This window comes from Solanum tuberosum, unplaced genomic scaffold, assembly GCF_000226075.1.
Source record: "Solanum tuberosum cultivar DM 1-3 516 R44 unplaced genomic scaffold, SolTub_3.0 scf00092, whole genome shotgun sequence".
Classification (NCBI taxonomy): Eukaryota; Viridiplantae; Streptophyta; class Magnoliopsida; order Solanales; family Solanaceae; genus Solanum; species Solanum tuberosum.
In genome coordinates this window covers 52,774-72,782 of record NW_006239019.1, presented here as the reverse complement: position 1 = coordinate 72,782, position 20,009 = coordinate 52,774, and the positions used below count along the sequence as shown (strand labels likewise).

Genomic DNA, 20,009 nt, shown 5'->3' with positions numbered 1-20,009 from the left:
AAGGCTAATGAAAACTTTGATAATTTATTTATCAAATTTAAAATGGACGTACAAGCTATATATATAAAATCAATTCAATTTAATTACAGTAACTTGATATTTTATTTTAAAATTTTCACAATAGGTTCACTATGTAAAGTTATGGTAAGTCCACTTAAGATATAATAACAACATACCTAATATTATTTCACAAGTAATGTATGCAGAGGTCCTTACCATCCGTCGTCAATTGGAAGCGAGCAAGATGCTGATAAATTGCGATTAATCTAAATTTGTCTATAATATATCCTTAAATTAGTAGGTCAAATTATAAATATTAACTTAAAAGATAAGGAAACTATTCTCGATAGACCTCAAAATAATTTTAAACTAACGGGAGGGTAAGTCCACTTAATAAGTGTACTGTTCATTAGCAAGTGAAGATCTATTCCGAGAGAGCTAAGCGTGCATTAAGGAAGTTGTACTATGCGATTCAGTATTTGTACGTAGATAAAAATTTCCCGGGCATTAACAGGGGAGATGGAAAATAAAAAAAAAAAGAAACAAAAATCCGTCAGTAAAGCTTCCGTCTTCTTCCTCAACTCAACTATTAACCCCACCCACCTTCCATTTTCTCTCTCTAAAACCCTTAATCTTTCTCTCTCTACATTCTTGTTTCTCCGTGGATCTGCAAATACATATCTGTACCTACTTCAATTTTCCCATTTATCAATCTGACCCGGATTCGACAATCTCAATTTCTCTGAGGCGTTTTATTTTATAGTTGTTGATTCTTTCTTTGATTGTAGTATTATGAGAGTACCTTGTTGTTCAGTTTGTCAAAATAGGTATGACGAGGAGGAGCGTTGCCCTTTACTGCTCCAATGCGGTCATGGGTTTTGCAGGGAGTGTCTTTCTAGAATGTTCTCTGCTTCCCCAGATACTAGCTTATCGTGTCCCAGGTGCCGCCATGTATCCCTTGTCGGAAACTCTGTTACTGCCCTTAAGAAGAACTACGCGATCCTAGCCTTAATCCGGGACTCCAGGTATTCGAGCGATGATGAGGATGAAGAAGAGGAAAATGAGAAGGGTTTTAATGAGAATGCTGAAGATGAAGAGAACGATTCAAGGCGGAGGCATGGTGCCCGAGCAGCTTCGAGCTCGGGGTGTGGGGGTGGGAGGATAGAGGTGGGTTCGCATCAGGAAGTTAAGTTGATTAGGAGGATAGGGGGTGAGTCTATGAGGCCTGGAGTGGAGATGTGGGCAGCAACTGTTTCTGGTGGAAGCAGCGGTAGCCGTGGGAGGTGTCGGCATAAAGTGGCAGTGAAGAAGGTGGGAGTTGGAGAGGAAATGGATGTGGTGTGGGTGCAAGAGAAGTTGGAGAGGTTGAGGAGGGAGTCTATGTGGTGTAGAAATGTGTGTGCTTTCCATGGTGTGACCAAATTGGAAAGAAGCTTGTGCTTGATTATGGATAGGTGTAAAGGATCAGTACAGACGGAGATGCAGCGGAACGAAGGGCGACTCACACTTGAGCAAATTCTGAGGTAAAAGTTTTGATTTTTTCTTGTGTCTTGGATTGAGGGTTACTCCTATTCCGTTTGGTCTACCTTGTTGATTTTCTTGTTCCAGGTTTTGGAGATAAAAAACTGGAATTTGTGTGTAATTACTAATTAGAACTCTAAATTATGGGAAAACTTTCACATCCTCAATCTATCACACGTGCTTTGTAATGCTTGTCAAGAGCTGAATTTTTGTCACTATCTTGCACCCTATATTTCACATACTCAAACTTTGAGTAAATACATGAATTTGTAGATAAAAGATACCAAGAATGGGAAAAATAGTAGCATCGCCTCAGTGGCGATTATATCGGCTACTTATACCACGTGTTAGTCAGTCAGTGTAATGGCACTTCTCATCTGTTGCATTAGGTATGAGATGCACATTTCAAATTATTAATGTCCTGAAAATGTTTGTAAGAGTTCTAGAAAATATATTAAGCAATAGAGACTTAGAGCTCCTATTTTGAACCAAATGATATAAGGTTGACCATATTATATTGGAACCAAAGAATGAAATTTTAAGAACAGCTTCCAAATAAACACTGTTTTATTTATATTACTACTTTTTTTTCCGGATAAGGCAGTGTTATCAAAGGCGAAAAGTGCAAAAAAGCTCTAAGGTCCGTGGGGACTTTAAGCGCAAATAAAGTGTGGGCTTTAATGATAAAAGGCGCAAAGGGAGAAAAGAATACAAATATATATGTGTAGTCCAAGTCTAATAATTATAAACATGAATGACAAATATATGACCAAAGAAATTGAATTTTTTTATGATAAAGTGAAATATCAATTATTTAGTTTCACTTCTTCATAAGAGGCTCATTGGCAAGGAAACGTTGGACTTAGAACCTTGATGACAACACTGAAGCGCACATAAAGCGAAGCGAAGCGCTCAACACGTTTTGAGCCTCACTTTAGGGGTTAAGCATGCTTAAAGTGCGCCTTTGATAACACTGGGATAAGGTAAGCTTTTATTAAAAGAAGGTACAAACTACTGAAAAACAACGTCAATTACTAACATGCCTACTGCATATCTCATGTCTCTTCTATTAAGTCCATATTTTGCTCCATACTTGCCATAATACTCCTTTTACACAAAAAATACACATTTAATTGATATCTATTCTTAGTCTTGGATATATGTTGTCTTTTCCCCTCAAAGCAGATCCTATCTCTTTCCAATCTTATTGTCCATAAAACACAAACAAGGATTGTGCTCCAAACATATTGTTTACTTTATCACTTCTTGATGTTGCCATATCTTCAATAAGCTCTTAACATCAGGAGGCATTACCCACTTGACACCAGACATGTTTGAAAAGAGCTCACAACACAGTCTTGCTACCTTGGAGTGAATCATTGATGCTTGACTGTCTCCGACTCCTCTTCACACATATAACATCTATTACTAAGAGTGATTCCTCTCTTCTGTAAGTTTCCTGAGTAGGGCAAGCTTTTGCTGCAACCCATGCAAAACAAGTAACTTTAACAGGTGCCTTTGACTTCCATGTTGCTTTCCGAGGCCATTGTGCAACATGATTCCTTTTGTTTCAGTAATAGACTATAGCATCTTCTGGCTGTGAACTTTCCATCATTGTATGCTGCCCAGATCAATGAATATTCCTTGTTATCCTCCAAACTGGCATTGTTCAGTGAATCATTGAGGCCGCTCCTGAAAATCAACCGCCAACCATTGTTTGGATTTTTTTTTATCACCTTCCCTTTTATATTTGTGGAACAGCCGTACAAAGTTGGAAATTTTTCTCTCAATCTTTCTTTCCCCAGTCAAATATTATACCAAAATTGGTTATAAATCAAGAAGTAAAAGAGAGCTAACTTTTAAGTGTATGACAAACTTACTATCGCACTTGAGATAATTCAGTAGTCCAAGGCCTAATTGTTTGCTTGAGATTGTCTTTGCAGGAAAATTCCTGGATAAAAGAAATTTTCAACGCTTAGATAAGCATTACTATTCTAATAACATAGCCACTAAGATCCTGATATAGGTAATAAAGGTGTCAGATAGCTTTTGCACAACTTGACTAATCACCAAATACTTGTAACCTTCCCTCAACTGAGGTATTGGGTAACTATATTCACCAAATCTTCGGTAGACAGAAGAAATCATGTGGTATTTTTCCTTTCTGGTGGGATTTAAACCTTGGTCTTTCATGGCTTATCCCACTTCATTGACCATTAGGCCACACTAAGACGTTGATATTTATTTTTGATAAATGATAAGTTCATTGGTATGGTGGGGAACGAGAACACTGGTACACAAGTTTATATATGAATTCGTGAACCTACACCAAGACACTGTTCTCACAAATCATACCCAGTCGTCTATGCTAGCTGGGGCCTTGTGGGTGCACTGAAAGTTTACCCGAAATGAAATTCATCCTAATTTGTACAAGTGTATTTTCCATCCCCGAAAACTCTCCTACTTACTTTCCATTATACCCACATTAATGTCAAAGGAGATGCATCCAATGCTCATCATTGTTTCCTTTGTCTGAAAGCCTAGCTGGACATAACGTCTTGCATCGTTGCTGGCATCATTCACTTAATACTGAAGATATTCATTTCTGTCCACCGTAACTCACTTCCTTTTTGACAGTGCATCAACTGGTGATTGACATTTTCCTTAAATGCTGATATGTTGACAGCTCAGTCGTTTTTCTCGGACTAATGACAGATACTTGATACTACACCATTCATATCACTTGTCACCTTGTTTTTATGCTATTAAGAATACAGATCTTAACAGTTCACTTGTGTATCAGTTGATACATCGTATTGTAGATTGATCCTTCAAAATGCAGGTGCAATCAAACATAACTAGATCAAATGTCAAACTGAGAATTCTGCACCAATCTGAGTTACCAGTTTTTTTAAAAATGAACTGTACCAATCTGAAAATGCTTAAATGCGTTATAACCATCTACCTCATGAAACACATGGTTGAAATTTAAATTTCATACCCGGACAGGTGACATGGTTATTATTCAGTGAACCTTTTGATCAGGAAAACATCAATTTGGTACATAATAAGTGAATTTCACCTGAAATCTTAGGGTTCAATGTTATCAAACAATGCTTCTGTATCATGTGAGGTTCTTCCACTCCTCGCCCCTTAGTTTTTTCAAGTAATTTAAAGGAGGCTTAGGCACAAAGAAGTGGGGATTCTTAAGAATATAAAAGAAGTGTGGATTGTGTATAAGAATGTCTTTATTTTCTATTTTTGGATGAAATAAGAAGGATGTCTTTAACAAAAAGCATCAAGAAGATGCAAGCATTACAAAGAGATTATCAGCTCCCTGGAAGGCAAAAAAAGCTATCACAACTATCAACATAGACCTATGGAGCTGATAAATTCTAGGAAAGATTCAACAGTAATTACAGGGGAGTGGTTTACCCAACTAAAAAGACTAATCAAACATCTAGCCTTAGGAGAGGAAATGGGAGCTGGGATGCCATCAAAACACCTTTTGTTCCTCTATCCATAAGCACCACAAAATACAAGCAGGAACCAGAGACCAGTATAAGAATGCCTTATTGTGCTTTGCTTATGGAATGTGCACTCTTTTTTTTCAAAATAAATGATGGACAAAGACAACACTAAGATAGAGCTGAGGTTGGAGTTGGGGAGAGGGAGGGGGGGTTACAAAAATTTGTCCAGATCCGTCACTATCTAATCCTGCTTTGATGCTAGGAAATTTAAGAAAATATCTATATCATATACATTCTTGAAGTTGCACCGTATAACTAAGTGGTATTAGTACCTATATTTAAACCATTTTACAGTGTCAGCCGTTCCTTCAAAGGATCTGTTGTTTCTTTCTCTACAGATTACTCATAAAATGTTGAGTGGAATAGTGCTCCAGATCTTTCCTCTGTCCAGTTTCCTTGTGTTCCAGCATTACATAAGATCCTTGACTGACTTGTGCATGGTTCAATGAAGTTCAAAAATGTGTAAGAGAAGTCCCACGCTGTGGCGGTTTAAGGCAGAGCGGAAATAGCTGATCAATGTCCCCACTAGCTTTTCCACATAGGTTTAATCTGGCGAAAAGTGATAAAGCCTCCTTTGCAGATTAGTCTTGAGTGAAACATGCATTGTGGGCAGCTATCCCGGTAAAACATGGCACTTTGTTTGGAGCATCTTCTTCCAAGGCCATTGGTTGCTGGTATGAGGGGAAATTATGACTGTCATGGCAAAGTTTCATCCGCGTAGTGCACACTTAACTTGTGCTTGATTGGCCATCTAAGGGGTTTGACTTGGTCGCTAGACATCTGAATGGGGGTTGAAATATGTTTGTCTTGTAAATGCTTGCTGTTGTCCTGATGCTCATGGTATCCCTGGCTTCTGTCATGAATAAACCTAAAGCAGTTGTTGTATATTTCCACTTTATACTGCTTGTATACAGGAGACTTTCCCTTTATTAATAAAATTAATATCCTTACAGAAAAACGCGGTGAGGGAAGTTAAGCAATGAGATTGCTCTTCTTTTTTTCTTCCATTGATTGCCTGAATTGTTCGTTATTGGAATGGGAAGAACTTTGGAAATGCTGCCAAAATCACGAAGAGAGCAGAATACTATAATGCGCAAAGATCTAATAGATTTACATGTACATAATTAAGGTGCAAGAGAGTTAGTGGACTGCACAAACTCTTCGGTCCCTTCCGCATGCACTTCTTTTTTCCAGAAAAGAAGGTTGCACTGAAATTCAAATGTCACATTATGGATATAGGTTAGGTAATATTTAAATCATCTTTACCCTTCGGGGTGGCCCAGTGGTTTGGGCTTGGGACTCCCATGTTGGAGGTCTCGAGTTCAAACCCTTGCCAGCGAAAGCAAGTGGTTTGCCTTCTGGGTTGAGCTCGTCGCATCAGGCTTGCCTAGTGTGGGTTACCTCTCCTATGTGGTTTGCGAGCTATTGCATAGGAGCAGGGGTAAAACCCTGCGTGCACCCAAAGGGTAGCGGCTGTGGGTTTCCCTTGTACATAAAAAATAATATTTAAATCATCTTTACCCTTCGGGGTGGCCCAGTGGTTTTGGGGCTTGGGACTTCCATGTTGGAGGTCTCGAGTTCAAAACCCCTTGCCAGCGAAGCAAGTGGTTTGCTTCTGGGTTGAGCTCGGCGCATCAGGCTTGCCTAGTGTGGGGTTACCTCTCCTATGTGGTTTGCGAGCTATTGCATAGGAGCAGGGGTAAACCCCTGTGTGCACCCAAAGGGTAGCGGCTGCGGGTTTCCCTTGTCATAAAAAAATAAATATTTAAATCATCTTTACCCTTCGGGGTGGCCCAGTGGTTTTGGGGCTTGGGACTTCCATGTTGGAGGTCTCGAGTTCAAACCCTTGCCAGCGAAAGCAAGTGGTTTGCCTTCTGGGTTGAGCTCGGCGCATCAGGCTTGCCTAGTGTGGGTTGCCTCTCCTATGTGGTTTGCGAGCTATTGCATAGGAGCAGGGGTAAACCCTGTGTGCACCCAAAGGGTAGCGGCTGTGGGTTTCCCTTGTCATAAAAAAATAAATATTTAAATCATCTTTCATTTCTTCTTTTGATATTGGAAAAATTACATGTGACCTCATTTATGGACCCGACCCCACTTTGTAAGGTATCAGTAGGTTTGAAACTCCGGGATGTATCGACCTGCTCTCTACTCATCTTCCAACTTAGCTACTAGGTTTTTTCCATGGCAAAGTTCGACCCTGCACTTAATCTACACTTCATGTGTTGCTTCTTAACCGTTGAACTGAAGCTCAAGGGCAATCATCTTCCATTTCCTTGCTTGAACGAAGTACACAAGGGGCAGTGACTGTGAGCTACCATTTTCAACTTCTGCCCCATATTGGCCAGTTCACATTTCATCCAAGAAGCCAAAAAGAGAGTCAAAAACCAATTAACTATACCTCAATTCCATACTAGTTTGGTTTGGCTATATGAATCTTCTATATCCATTCCCGTTCTTGGAGGGGAAGGAAAAGAAGTGCAAAACTAGCCAAAGGCATTAGCTCTTCACTGTATTATGAAAGTGGGTTGACAGTCCCTTTTTTATTCTTTTGCTCATGTAATGCTAAGTATCTTTTCCCCACACTTTTTCACAAATAAGGCCCAAGGACAGCTTCTGTTGTATTTATGAAAAGAGAAAAAAATAGGGACATCTTATAAGTGCTGGGTTACAAATAGAATTTGGAGGCATCTCTTACAACAAAAGGGTTGCCATGGGCCATGGCAAAGATTTCCACCCTTCATTGTGCAGAATTTGTCATTTTTAGTAAGATTTGACATAGAAGAAGTCATCATTGGATCCATTTCAAATGGGAGAATCAGTGAGTGATGTAAGCTGTTGTAGGACTAGAGGTATTTTCCTAATAATATTTCAGTCTTCTGAGAATGATGTCCAAGAGTTCACAATTACATGTGTGTTAATGGTGAGATAAATTGTAACCAAGCCTGTTTGTTAGTAGTGAGCAATGAAGATAGTGGGAAGGTTCTCCATAGAAGTGCAAGACTCAGCCAAAAGGTTTTTAGAAGCTTTTGTATGAAATAGTGGTGACAAACTCAGTTGGATAAGTTACTAATTTACAAATCCTTTTTGCACTTCTATCATATGGGAGCTCTTCTGTAGATTCTAAACCAATCACCAGTATTCTTCCAATTTAATTATGATCATTTTCATCCTCCATAACTGAAAGGGTGAAATGATAAGGAAATGAATTTGGTTGGATATGTTGTAACTATCTAGAATTTTAGTTGGTTGAATCAAAATTTCACACTTTGAAGCTTGTCAGACTCTAGCTTACAGATGCTCTAGAGAGTCAGCAAGGGTTCGATTCCACCCAGTACTTTCTTTCTTCATCCCCTTCCAACTCTTCCCCAGGCTCCTCATTGGAGTCCAGTTTACAGAAACTAGTCATTATTCTATGTGTACTCTGAGGATGGTGTTTCATGTATCTCCTAACCTTGATGTATTATCCCCTCTTAAATGCAGATATGGAGCAGACATTGCGCGTGGGGTGGCTGAACTTCATGCAGCTGGTATTGTTTGCATGAATATTAAGCCGTCCAATCTTCTTTTAGATGCAAATGGTCATGCTGTGGTATCTGATTATGGGCTTCCTGCAATTTTAAAGAAGCCTGCCTGTAGGAAAGCTCGATTGGAGTGTGAGTCCACAATAACTCATTCTTGCATGGATTGTACAATGCTTAGCCCAAACTACACTGCTCCAGAAGCGTGGGAGCCTGTAAAGAAATCACTTAATCTTTTCTGGGATGGTGCCATTGGTATATCTCCAGAGTCAGATGCCTGGAGCTTTGGTTGCACATTGGTGGAAATGTGCACTGGTTCTATTCCGTAAGTGACAACTTATATTTCTTTAGCTGCTTCTTGTCTATTTTGTATGATTTACTTTGAGCACCCTTTGTCATTCTTATGTAGCTGGGCTGGCTTAAGTTCAGAGGAAATTTATCGTTCTGTTATAAAGGCAAGGAGACAACCTCCTCAATATGCAAGTGTAGTGGGTGTTGGAATACCGCCAGAGTTGTGGAGGATGATTGGTGAGTGTCTGCAGTTCAAGGTTTCCAAGAGACCAACCTTTAGTTCAATGTTAGCCACATTTCTTCGCCACTTGCAAGAGATCCCTCGAAGCCCTCCTGCCAGCCCTGATAAGTAAGAACATTTAGCTAAGCTGATATTTTGTAGCAGGATTGTCATATAAACATGATTTAGCTGTTGGAAGGTATCATTCAATACTTAGTTGTCTTGCTTCTTTAATAGAGGCTGCCTCAGTGCACTGTGTGTTCCTTATTCTGATTGTTAATTATTAATGTTTTGCAGTTTCTTTCGAGTTTAATCATTGGCCACTCAGATAAGTGTTGATTATTATATGTTAAAAATGCAGTAACTTGCAGTACTTGGGAACGAATGGTGTAGTACCTCCTGCGGCATATCATTCAGAGGTTTCTCTTGATGATCCCAGTCTTCTACACAGACTTGTCTCTGAAGGCAATGTGAATGGCGTTCGGTAAGTCTTTATGTGTTTCTTAAGTAGCATGATATTCTATTTTGCAAAATTAATCGAGAAACTACCAGAAAGTTGAAAGAAAAAGTTTCATAATGTAAAAGAAAAAAAGAGAAAATATCAGGTCATCAAGATTTTCAAATTTGGGAAGGGAATTTACAGAATTAATCGAGAAACTACCAGAAATTTGAAAGGAAAAGTTTCATAAATGTAAAAGAAAAAAGTAGAAGATATCAGGTCATTAAGATTTTGGGAAGGGAATTTACAGAGGTTACTTGTGGCTAATCACATATTCCTTCAAGAAGTTTCTGGAACATTATTCCCTGAGTCCTCTTTTGCAACTTTGGTAGTTATCCTAAGAATTCTTTTCTATGTACTTCATCTCCTTTTTCCTTCTGCATGCAGAGACTTGCTAGCGAAGACTGTTTCAGGAAAAAGTATTACCTCTTTATGCTCTGTACTGGAGGCACAAAATCCTGATGGGCAAACTGCTCTCCACCTTGCTTGTAGACGAGGAAGTGTGGAACTTGTTGAGGCCATTTTGGAATGCTCGCAGGCAAATGTGGATGTCCTAGACAAAGATGGTGATCCACCGCTTGTGTTTGCTCTTGCGGCTGGATCACCTGAATGTGTTCGTGCTCTTATCAGGAGGCATGCCAATGTCAGGTCTAGACTTAGAGAGGGCCTTGGTCCATCTGTTGCTCATGTATGTGCATACCATGGCCAACCAGATTGCATGCGTGTAGGTCTTTTTGTCCTTCTGTGTGTATTTTGAGAAAGATGCTAGGCTAAAACTGAAATGTGGGGGACAAATGGAAAGTCAGGCTACTAAAGAGATAAGTACTATTTTAGATTAAAAAAGTATAAGGCTTCCAAGGGGGTGCAGGGTCAATTTCTCATTCGTCCTCTTGTCCTTGCCCTACTTGGCACACCTCCTCCACTCCTTCTGCCATAAAAAAAGTGAACAAAACAAAATAAAAGAGATTCCGTAGTCCAATTTGAAATTCATGCTTGTTCACTGGTGGAACTCCCAACTTTGTATTTCAAATCTCCAAGGTTTGTCCTCGGCAAGCCGATTCTGTCTCTCTTCAATACTCCCCTGCCAAAAGGAAAAAAAGAGAAGAAGACAGGATGTTTATAGGATGCTGTTGTTTTGTCCTTCTTTTGAATAGAATATCTGTTCGTTGTTACTCATCATGTTAGTACCTATGTTTCCTTGCAACAGGAATTATTATTGGCTGGGGCTGATCCAAATGCTGTTGATGATGAAGGCGAATCGGTGCTTCATCGAGCAGTTGCTAAGAAATATACGGACTGTGCTAAGATCATACTTGAAAATGGAGGCTGTAAATCAATGAGTATCTTGAACTCCAAAAATTTGACGTAAGTTCAAATGTGATTCCTATTCATTCTTTGAAATGCTTTGTGAAAAAAAAAATCTAGATGGGGGGGACCCTATAGCTAGGAATGTTGGAAAAGAAGATTAAAATAAAAGAATAGAGATAAGTGCAAAAAATAAAGTTACCAGTTTCAAAAAAACACTGCAAAATATATCTTAAATCAAAGCACAGGAAAACAGAATGAAAAGGGAATCATTGTGGTTGTGGGAATTGCAGATGAAAAGTACAAGTTTCGGAATGTATGTCTCCGAAGGGATAGAGTATCACTTGCTGAATTCTTCTAAGTTATTTTCCTTTAGGACTCTTATGTCAGTCAGATTTGTCAATTCTTTCAAAGTGAATATGTATATAACAAGGGAAATCATGAAGAAAAGAGCTCAAAGTTTACTAGGAAAATTGTGGCCTTCTTTTGCAAAAAAGATTTTGTGGTCCACTTGTTTGACTTAATGTTGTTTAAGATGGAAATCAAATTGAATTTGTGGCATCTTTAAGTTAAGAATGGATCTTGAAGTAAATTGTTGGAGCTGACTAATCGTATTTAATTTTTTTTAAAGGTCTTTGATGTCACCTCGTTATATGTATTTAGAAGGTGCTATATAATTGATTTAACTGTTGAAGTATCACTATTATGTTTTAACTGTATTTATCTTTATGGGATTTCTCTCTCCCTTTTCTACATGGTGCATATTTTGTGTCTTTCCTTCTTCAGGCCACTACACACATGCATTGCGACATGGAATGTTGCTGTTGTCAAGAGGTGGGTGGAACTTGCATCTATTGAAGATATTGCCGATGCTATTGACATTCCAAGTCCTGTTGGTACTGCACTGTGCATGGCAGCAGCCTTAAAGAAAGATCGTGAAGCAGGTAGGTTGACGATCTTTTTGCATGGATGAACATAAATATAGTTGTTTTACAAGATATAACAGTTGGTAGCCCTCTTTTTTTTTTTTTACTTTCTTTTTACTAGCTGTACATGTTCTTGGTTGTCATTGCAGTAATCTTGTTTACTTTTGTAGAGGGGAGAGAACTGGTACGATTAATTTTAGCTGCTGGAGCAGATCCAGCTGCACAAGACGCACAACATTTTCGAACTGCTTTGCACACTGCTGCTATGATAAATGATGTTGAGTTGGTCAAGGTATGCTGATATGTACTTGAATTTGACAAGTACTATTTTGGAAGAAAAAAAAACATAAATCTTAGGTTATTTATCCAAATCATGCTTCGGCTGGACAGTGACACTCATTTTATCGTCAGTTAGGTTACATTTTTCAGTGATCTCATGTCAGTCTTCAGCACACCTCTAATGATTTTTGGTTAGAAAAAAAAGATATTTTGTTTGTTCTGTTGCTCTCATTGGTACAGATATAAAGGTATATAGAATTATTTCTCGTCAAATAAATGGGTTATTTCTATAAGGACCGAAACTTCATATTAGACATGATCTTATAAATGCTCCACTTAACCCTTGCTTCCAGCGGAACATCTTTTTGTTAACAAGTTATGTCGGGAGAGTTCATACAGGATGAAGATCAGGTGGTTCTAATCTAGTTTTGATAAATCGATGATATATAAAGTAATTGGTGCAGAAGTGATCTGATCTCCTATTCTGTTGGGCCCCCGTTATTTAAACTATACATGTCTTAATGTCCTTGTCAGACAGTGCATGCCTTTACTGCCAAGAGTCTAAATTCTTAGTTCTGCACAGTAATTAAGTGAGGGTTCTTTTTCATTGTGATATCTTTTATACACTATAATTTTTGTTGTCTCACAAACTTCCAAATTTCTTTAGATCATCCTCGATGCAGGAGTTGATGTAAACATCAAGAATGTGAATAATACAATACCTCTTCACGTGGCATTGAATAGAGGTGCAAAATCTTGTGTCGGATTGCTTTTGTCTGCTGGGGCAAATTGTAATATTCAGGTCTGTAATTGACACTTTTTGGATCAATCACTAGATACAGATATATTGAGCTGTCTTTTGGCTCCTTTTCTCTGGGAACTTTCTGTTTTATCTTTGCGATGATGGTATTTTTTTTTATCACACCTAATAGTATATATGATATTTTCTTTTGGTCCATTCTACATCTGGGCTGCTTAATTTGCTTGAAATTAACCTGGAATTTATCATTTTTGTTGTCCTCCTTGGAGTATAAGCCTATCAGATCCCTGCTTGCCTCCTCAAATAAATAATTACAAAATTAAGAAAAGAGAATGAAAGAAAGAAAAGAGAAAAGAGAGAAATTTGTGGATAAGAATAACACTCCAGCCAGTTATGTACTTTGCACCTGAGAAAGGGAAGGACACCTGAAATTTGTTGGCATAGTCAGGACTAAGGTAAAGAATAAGGTGTTCACATACTTTCGTACATATTGCTTGAGTTGAGAGTTTAGGCGGAGCATGGCTAGTGTCCTTTCCAACATGTATTAGATGGGCAGATTACATTCTTGGAAACCCAATTTTTTTTTGTCGACTGCATAACTTTTAACACCAAATCAAATAGGAGGAATTTTTTTCATGACTTTGAGAATTTCATTAATTTATGACTACATAATTGGTTATGGTCTTAACAGGTTTCCAGCAGCTTGATGTTGACTTCTTGATGTTAAACCTTGACGAAGTTATACATTGCTTTGGTACTATAAGAAAATAAGAGAAGTTTGTGGAATGCGTGAATACAAGTTTCTTTTGTAGTTACATTGCAGTATGTAAAGTTATCTTACCATGGGACAAATGTGACAAATTTAGGTCTTACCGTTATAAACTAATCTAGCAGATACCCTTCGGGTGGCCCAGTGGTTTGAGCTTGGGACTTCCATGTTGGAGGTCTCAAGTTCGAAACCCCTTGCCAGCGAAAGCAAGGGGTTTGCCTTCTGGGTCGAGCTAGTTGAACCGGGCTTGCCTAGTGCGGGTTATCTCTTCTGTGTGGTTTGCGAGCTATTGCATAGGAGAGGGGGCTTTACCCTGTGCGCACCCAAAGGGTAGCGACTGCTGGTTTTCCTTGTCATAAAAAAAAAACTAATCTAGCAGATTCCTTATAAAGCCCGTTCTTAGGTATCTATTATCAGAGTGTGATTTCACCTTAGGGTTGGAAATAATAGATGATTAGAGTTTTCCTATGTATCCTCCTTTGGGGAACAAGATGAGTTGAATGTAATGCAAGATAAATAAAAGCACATAAGTAATTAGAAGAAGTATTAAATGTAAAAGACAATCATAAATCATAATGGTAGCTCTGAAGTTAACTTTGTTATACTTTTGGAGAGAAAGAAAAACTCTACCAGAGCTCAACTACAAGGTTTTTTCTTTGGCCTCTAGGGGAAATTTACTGAATATATTTGATATTACATGCTTTGTTAGAATTCCACAGCTCCTTGCAATTATAAAAGGACTGGCTTTTGCTCTGTACATATCTGCACCTGATGGTGCTGTCATCATTAATAAAATGCATTGTGTGTTGGAATGTTGCTGGACTTTGATAACTGCAAAGTTTGAGAAAGTTCTTCACTTAGAGTTTGGATGTGCAAATCTTCAGCAGATACACCCCGAACTTGAGAAATTGCTGAGTTTTGTAGTTCATGGTCATATAACTTTTTCTCACAAGGTTCCTATTCAAAAAAAGAATGACCTCACTGAAAATCTTCTTCTGCAAATTGTTTTAGTGAAGCTCATTGACATATGTAGGCACCTCAATGGAAATTATAGTTTCAACCATACTGGTCATGGCTCTGTATACCATTTGCTCATGGCATATTTGCTTGCTCTCAATACTTGTCGATATTTCTTTTCTAATATTCCACTTTTAGCTAATTTTGTATTTCTCCCTGATATCAGGATGATGAAGGTGATAATGCTTTCCATGTAGCAGCATTCTCTGCTAATATGATACGTGAAAATCTTGAATGGATTGTAGTTATGCTCAGGTATCCTGATGCTGCTGTTGAGGTTAGGAATCACAGGCAAGTTTCAATTAGCCCGTGTCACTCCTTCGTACGGTTTATGTTATCATGGGGAATGAATTTACACTCTTTTATCTGAGCTTGACATTGACTTCACCAATGTCTATTGTTGCAGTGGAAAAACTTTATGCGACTATTTGGAGGCTCTTCCTCGTGAATGGATTTCAGAAGATTTGATAGAGGCACTTAGGGAGAAGGGGGTCCGTCTATCTCCCACAGTGTAAGCATAAAGATTTTTATCTGTTGCGATTTTGTCACTATTTTATAATAAATGTAAATTGCTTGTTGATTGGGTATGATATTTTAAAGATATGCATGTTCATATGCTATTCAGATATGAAGTAGGGGACTGGGTGAAATTCAAGAGAAGCATTGTGACACCAACTTATGGGTGGCAAGGTGCTAGACATAAGAGTGTTGGTTTTGTTCAAAATGTCCTTGACAGAGACAATCTCATCGTGTCCTTTTGCTCTGGGGAGGGCCGGGAGGCTCAAGTATGCCGGGAGGCTCAAGTATTAGTAGATGAAGTTGTAAAAGTGATTCCACTGGACAGGGGGCAACATGTGAAGCTCAAGGCAGATGTGAAAGAACCAAGGTTCGACATAAAACTGTTATTAGGTTGTATTTATAGTAGATGTGCTTCTTATGTCCTTTCTGCTCTCTTTCTCGAGCTAGAATATTTTGGCACTTAACCATGAAGTCCCGGAGAGGGGGATGGGGGGTGGATCATATATTTCTCTGGAGCGGAACCATGTACACCTTTTGAATTGACAATCAAGGCCTCATATCTGACAGATTTGTTGAACCATGCAATTTTTCTCCATGAAGATATTACCCTAGGAATGGTTCAGTGCATTCCCTCTTATTTCTGTAATCTTACTGTTTTAAGAAGAAAAATTGCTTGGGCCTGCTTAACTGCGAGTTACTGTTGTTACTTTAGCCTGCCCTTCCCGCCTCTTGGTGCTGCATTTGGCTTTTGTAATGTCTCATAAATACTTAGCTATGTATGTATAATGGAATTTCTTGCTATCGTTATGGTCAAATAGGGTATGAGTTCCTTATATAGTAATGATTCATGTATGTAATAACCAATTTTTTCTTTAATTAGTTATGATGACTCAGATGCAGTACATGGCAATAACTTAGTGGTCCAAGAAACAGATGCCTTGAGTCTTAAATAGATAAATAATATATGGAATTTATAGCTCATAAGTAGATCTTTCTGAGTGAAATAAACAGAATACTAATGAAGAAATTTTGGGGTATAGAAAGAGAAATCTGGCTCTTAAATAAAGTAGCAGAAGTGACAAAAATACATTATAATCGTACAATTGCCCAACCTTTCTCTTTCCTAGCTTTTTCCTTGCCAATAGCTGCTTAGTTTATCTTGAGATGATATATGAATGTCCCTTGCGACCAGGTTTAAGCTGAAATGTTTTAAGTTTGGCCTCACTCGTTGACTTAAATATTTAGAAGAAAAATATGAAGATATTTGAAGGTATAAACAGCTTAAATATAGTATAGAGAAACAAAAAATTGCATCACTTATAAGATATATGAAGTTTCCTCTTTCTTAGTTCTGTCTTGCCAATTGCTGCTTAGCTTTTCTGGTGATGACTCATGAATGTCATTTGCAGCCAGGTGTTAGTTGAAATGTTTCAAGCTGACTCAGGAAAACATTAGCATTTTGTAATAGCTAATAATAACATTGCTTTTGCTACAGATTTGGTTGGCGTGACCATGCCCATGACAGCATAGGAACTGTTTTATGTGTAGATGATGATGGGGTGCTTCGTGTGGGGTTTCCTGGAGCATCTAGAGGGTGGAAAGCTGATCCTGCAGAAATGGAACGTGTGGAGGAATTCAAGGTTGGAGATTGGGTTCGCATTCGTCCTACACTTACAACAGCTAAACATGGATTTGGATCTGCAACACCAGGAAGCATAGGTGTAGTGTACTGTATTAGACCAGACAACAGTCTGATGGTGGAACTTAGCTACCTTCCTCATCCATGGCATTGTGAGCCAGAAGAGGTTGAACCTGTTGAACCATTCAGAGTAAGACATATTGTACACCGGCTGTACTGATGCCCTGTAGTTTATTACTCCCCGTTTCATTTTATGACTCTTCTTTTTAGTTTTTTTCTTTAGTTTTTTATTTTTGCAAAAAGAATGGCACCCTTTATACTTGTGAACGTTTTCACTTTAAACTTCACATTTTGTCGTTGATGATATGCTCTTAGTCATATAAATGTCATGGGACGTGCCCCATCAAACATCGCCAAATAAAATGAAATTGAGGGAATATCTATTTCGAATTTCCATTATCCAGTTCAATTGTTGAATTCTGCCTGTACCTTTTCACAGATTGCTGATAGGGTCTGTGTGAAGCGCACTGTTGCTGAGCCAAGATATGCTTGGGGCGGTGAAACACATCATAGTGTAGGAAAAATAATTGATATAGAGGCTGACGGTCTGTTGATCATAGAAATTCCCAATCGGCCCATCCCGTGGCAGGCAGATCCTTCGGACATGGAGAAGGTGGAAGATTTCAAGGTAATACATGAAATTGATCAATATTTTGTTCTTTAATGAGGATACTAGATGTGGGTGTTGGTGATTAGGAAATTCTGTTCTTGTTTGGGGGTTGGGGAGATGGGACCATGAGAATGGAAGAAAAAGGATCAAGTTGTGGGATGTAATGTAGGTGTAGATAGTGTTCTCAATAATTTTTCTGTTCTCTGCCATTAACAGGTAGGTGACTGGGTAAGGGTAAAAGCTTCAGTTCCCTCACCCAAATATGGTTGGGAGGACATCACAAGGAATAGCGTAGGTATAATCCACAGTTTGGAAGAAGATGGTGATGTTGGCATTGCTTTTTGCTTCCGTAGCAAACCTTTCTCTTGTTCAGTGACAGATGTGGAGAAGGTGCCGCCTTTCGAAGTTGGACATGAAATTCATGTTCTGCCATCTGTTTCTCAGCCTAGACTTGGATGGTCCAATGAGACACCAGCAACGGTTGGGAAGATTGCGAGAATCGACATGGATGGTGCTCTAAATGTAAGCTTGCACTGCCTGTCTCATTGTAAATTTGTTGGAGAGCATCTATTGACCTTATTATTTAGCATAAAATCTAGTGAACTTTGAACTGACTTCCAATTCTGTAGTTTATAATTTTAATGAATTGCTGACCTTTGATGCTTTCTAGGTTAGGGTTGCTGGGAGAGACAGTTTATGGAAGGTTTCTCCTGGAGATGCAGAAAGACTTTCAGGATTTGATGTAGGTGATTGGGTACGTTCAAAACCAAGCCTGGGAACTAGACCCAGTTATGATTGGAACAGCATAGGCAAAGAAAGTTTAGCAGTTGTGCATAGTGTTCAAGACACTGGTTATTTAGAGCTTGCATGCTGTTTCCGCAAAGGACGCCCAATGACTCATTACACTGACATTGAAAAGGTTTCTGGATTTCGAATTGGGCAGCATGTTAGGTTTAGGTCTGGTCTGGTAGAACCAAGATGGGGCTGGAGAGGCACTAATCCAGATTCTCGAGGTGTTATAACTGGCGTTAATGCTGATGGAGAAGTTAGGGTTGCATTTTTCGGTTTGCAATGTCTTTGGAAAGGAGATCCTGCAGATTTCGAGATAGAGCCAACATTTGAAGTCGCAGAGTGGGTCAAGTTGAGAGAGATTGCAAGTGGTTGGAAATCTGTAGGGCCAGGTAGCATTGGAGTTGTGCAAGGAATGAGTTATGAAGGCGATAAGTGGGATGGAAATGTTTTTGTCGCTTTTTGTGGAGAGCAGGACCAGTGGACGGGATATTGCAGCCATCTTGAGAAAGTAAACAAACTCTTAGTTGGTCAGCGTGTTAGAGTTAGGAACTCTGTGAAGCAGCCAAGATTTGGTTGGTCAGGTCATAGTCATGCTAGTGTCGGAACTATATCAGCAATTGATGCAGATGGCAAAATAAGAATCTACACACCAGTGGGGTCAAAATCTTGGATGCTTGATCCTTCAGAAGTTGACCTCGTGGAAGAAAAGGAAATCCAAGTTGGTGACTGGGTCAGGGTTAGGGAGAACGTGTCTAACCCAACACACCAGTGGGGGGATGTCTCTCATTCAAGTATTGGGGTAGTGCACCGCATAGAAGATGGAGATCTTTGCGTTGCATTCTGCTTTTTGGATAGGCTATGGCTCTGCAAGGCCTTGGAAATGGAAAGAATTAGAGCATTTAAAATTGGGGATAAGGTGAAGATCAGAGATGGGCTGGTGGCACCTCGGTGGGGATGGGGGATGGAGACTCATGCGAGTAGAGGTGAGGTGGTTGGAGTAGATGCTAATGGGAAGCTACGAATCAAGTTTCAATGGAGAGAAGGGCGTCCATGGATTGGAGACCCTGCTGATATTGTCCTTCATGAGCACGATGATCAATGAAAGGGTTGTCGTTATTATGGTTCCTCCGTTAATTAGATAACGGGCAGGGCAAGCCAAGGGCTTCTTTAATTTATAGGAGAGGCAGTCCATGTGCTGTCTTTGCTAATGGCGTTATAGGCTGCCCCAGTGCAGTTGACAGCGATGAAAACAGATGTATACAGAGTAGCTGTGATGACAGAGAGATGGATGAAAGGTTAAAAAAGGGTGTTGGGGTTGATTTAGTGTCATTACTGAAGTTCAACCTCAGATGTGTAGTCAACGATGCTGCCTGCGTTGGGGATTTTTCTGCATATGTTTCGTTTTAGCTGCGTTAACAGAAATATGCTTGATTTCTATTCTGTACAAATCAAAAGTAATTTTTGAGTTCATAGCTTTGAAACATAGTTCACTTACACTAGACTCGAATATTTCTCTCCTATATCTCTGTCATTTAGAAGATGCTGAGGCCACTGCTCATATTTTTGTAAAATGTTATTTAACCGTTTGAATAGAAAAGCATGTGAATTTATTGTCTTTCCCTTTGTGTTGGTGAAATATAATTGGATTTCAAAGAATCTTTCCTTAATATTCTGAGTATTATGAAATATTTGTCCAAATCTGGGAATTGAAAAGGATAAAAAGAAAGATTTAACACCTAAATTATAGAGGTAGA

General features: G+C 39.0%; 1 protein-coding gene across 1 annotated transcript; it reads left to right on the top strand.

The window, feature by feature from the left end:
- The first annotated feature begins 538 nt into the window (after positions 1-538).
- Positions 539-19,874, top strand: LOC102585596 (E3 ubiquitin-protein ligase KEG). The gene is made up of 16 exons (XM_006347604.2): positions 539-1,523; positions 8,532-8,894; positions 8,979-9,209; positions 9,442-9,564; positions 9,967-10,303; positions 10,787-10,944; positions 11,671-11,828; positions 11,981-12,102; positions 12,757-12,891; positions 14,802-14,926; positions 15,042-15,146; positions 15,261-15,521; positions 16,650-16,983; positions 17,293-17,481; positions 17,680-17,985; positions 18,134-19,874. Exons 1-16 carry the CDS (start codon positions 793-795, stop codon positions 19,355-19,357), a joined length of 4,902 nt encoding a protein of 1,633 aa, XP_006347666.1. The 5' UTR covers positions 539-792; the 3' UTR covers positions 19,358-19,874.
- Positions 19,875-20,009: the final 135 nt, after the last annotated feature.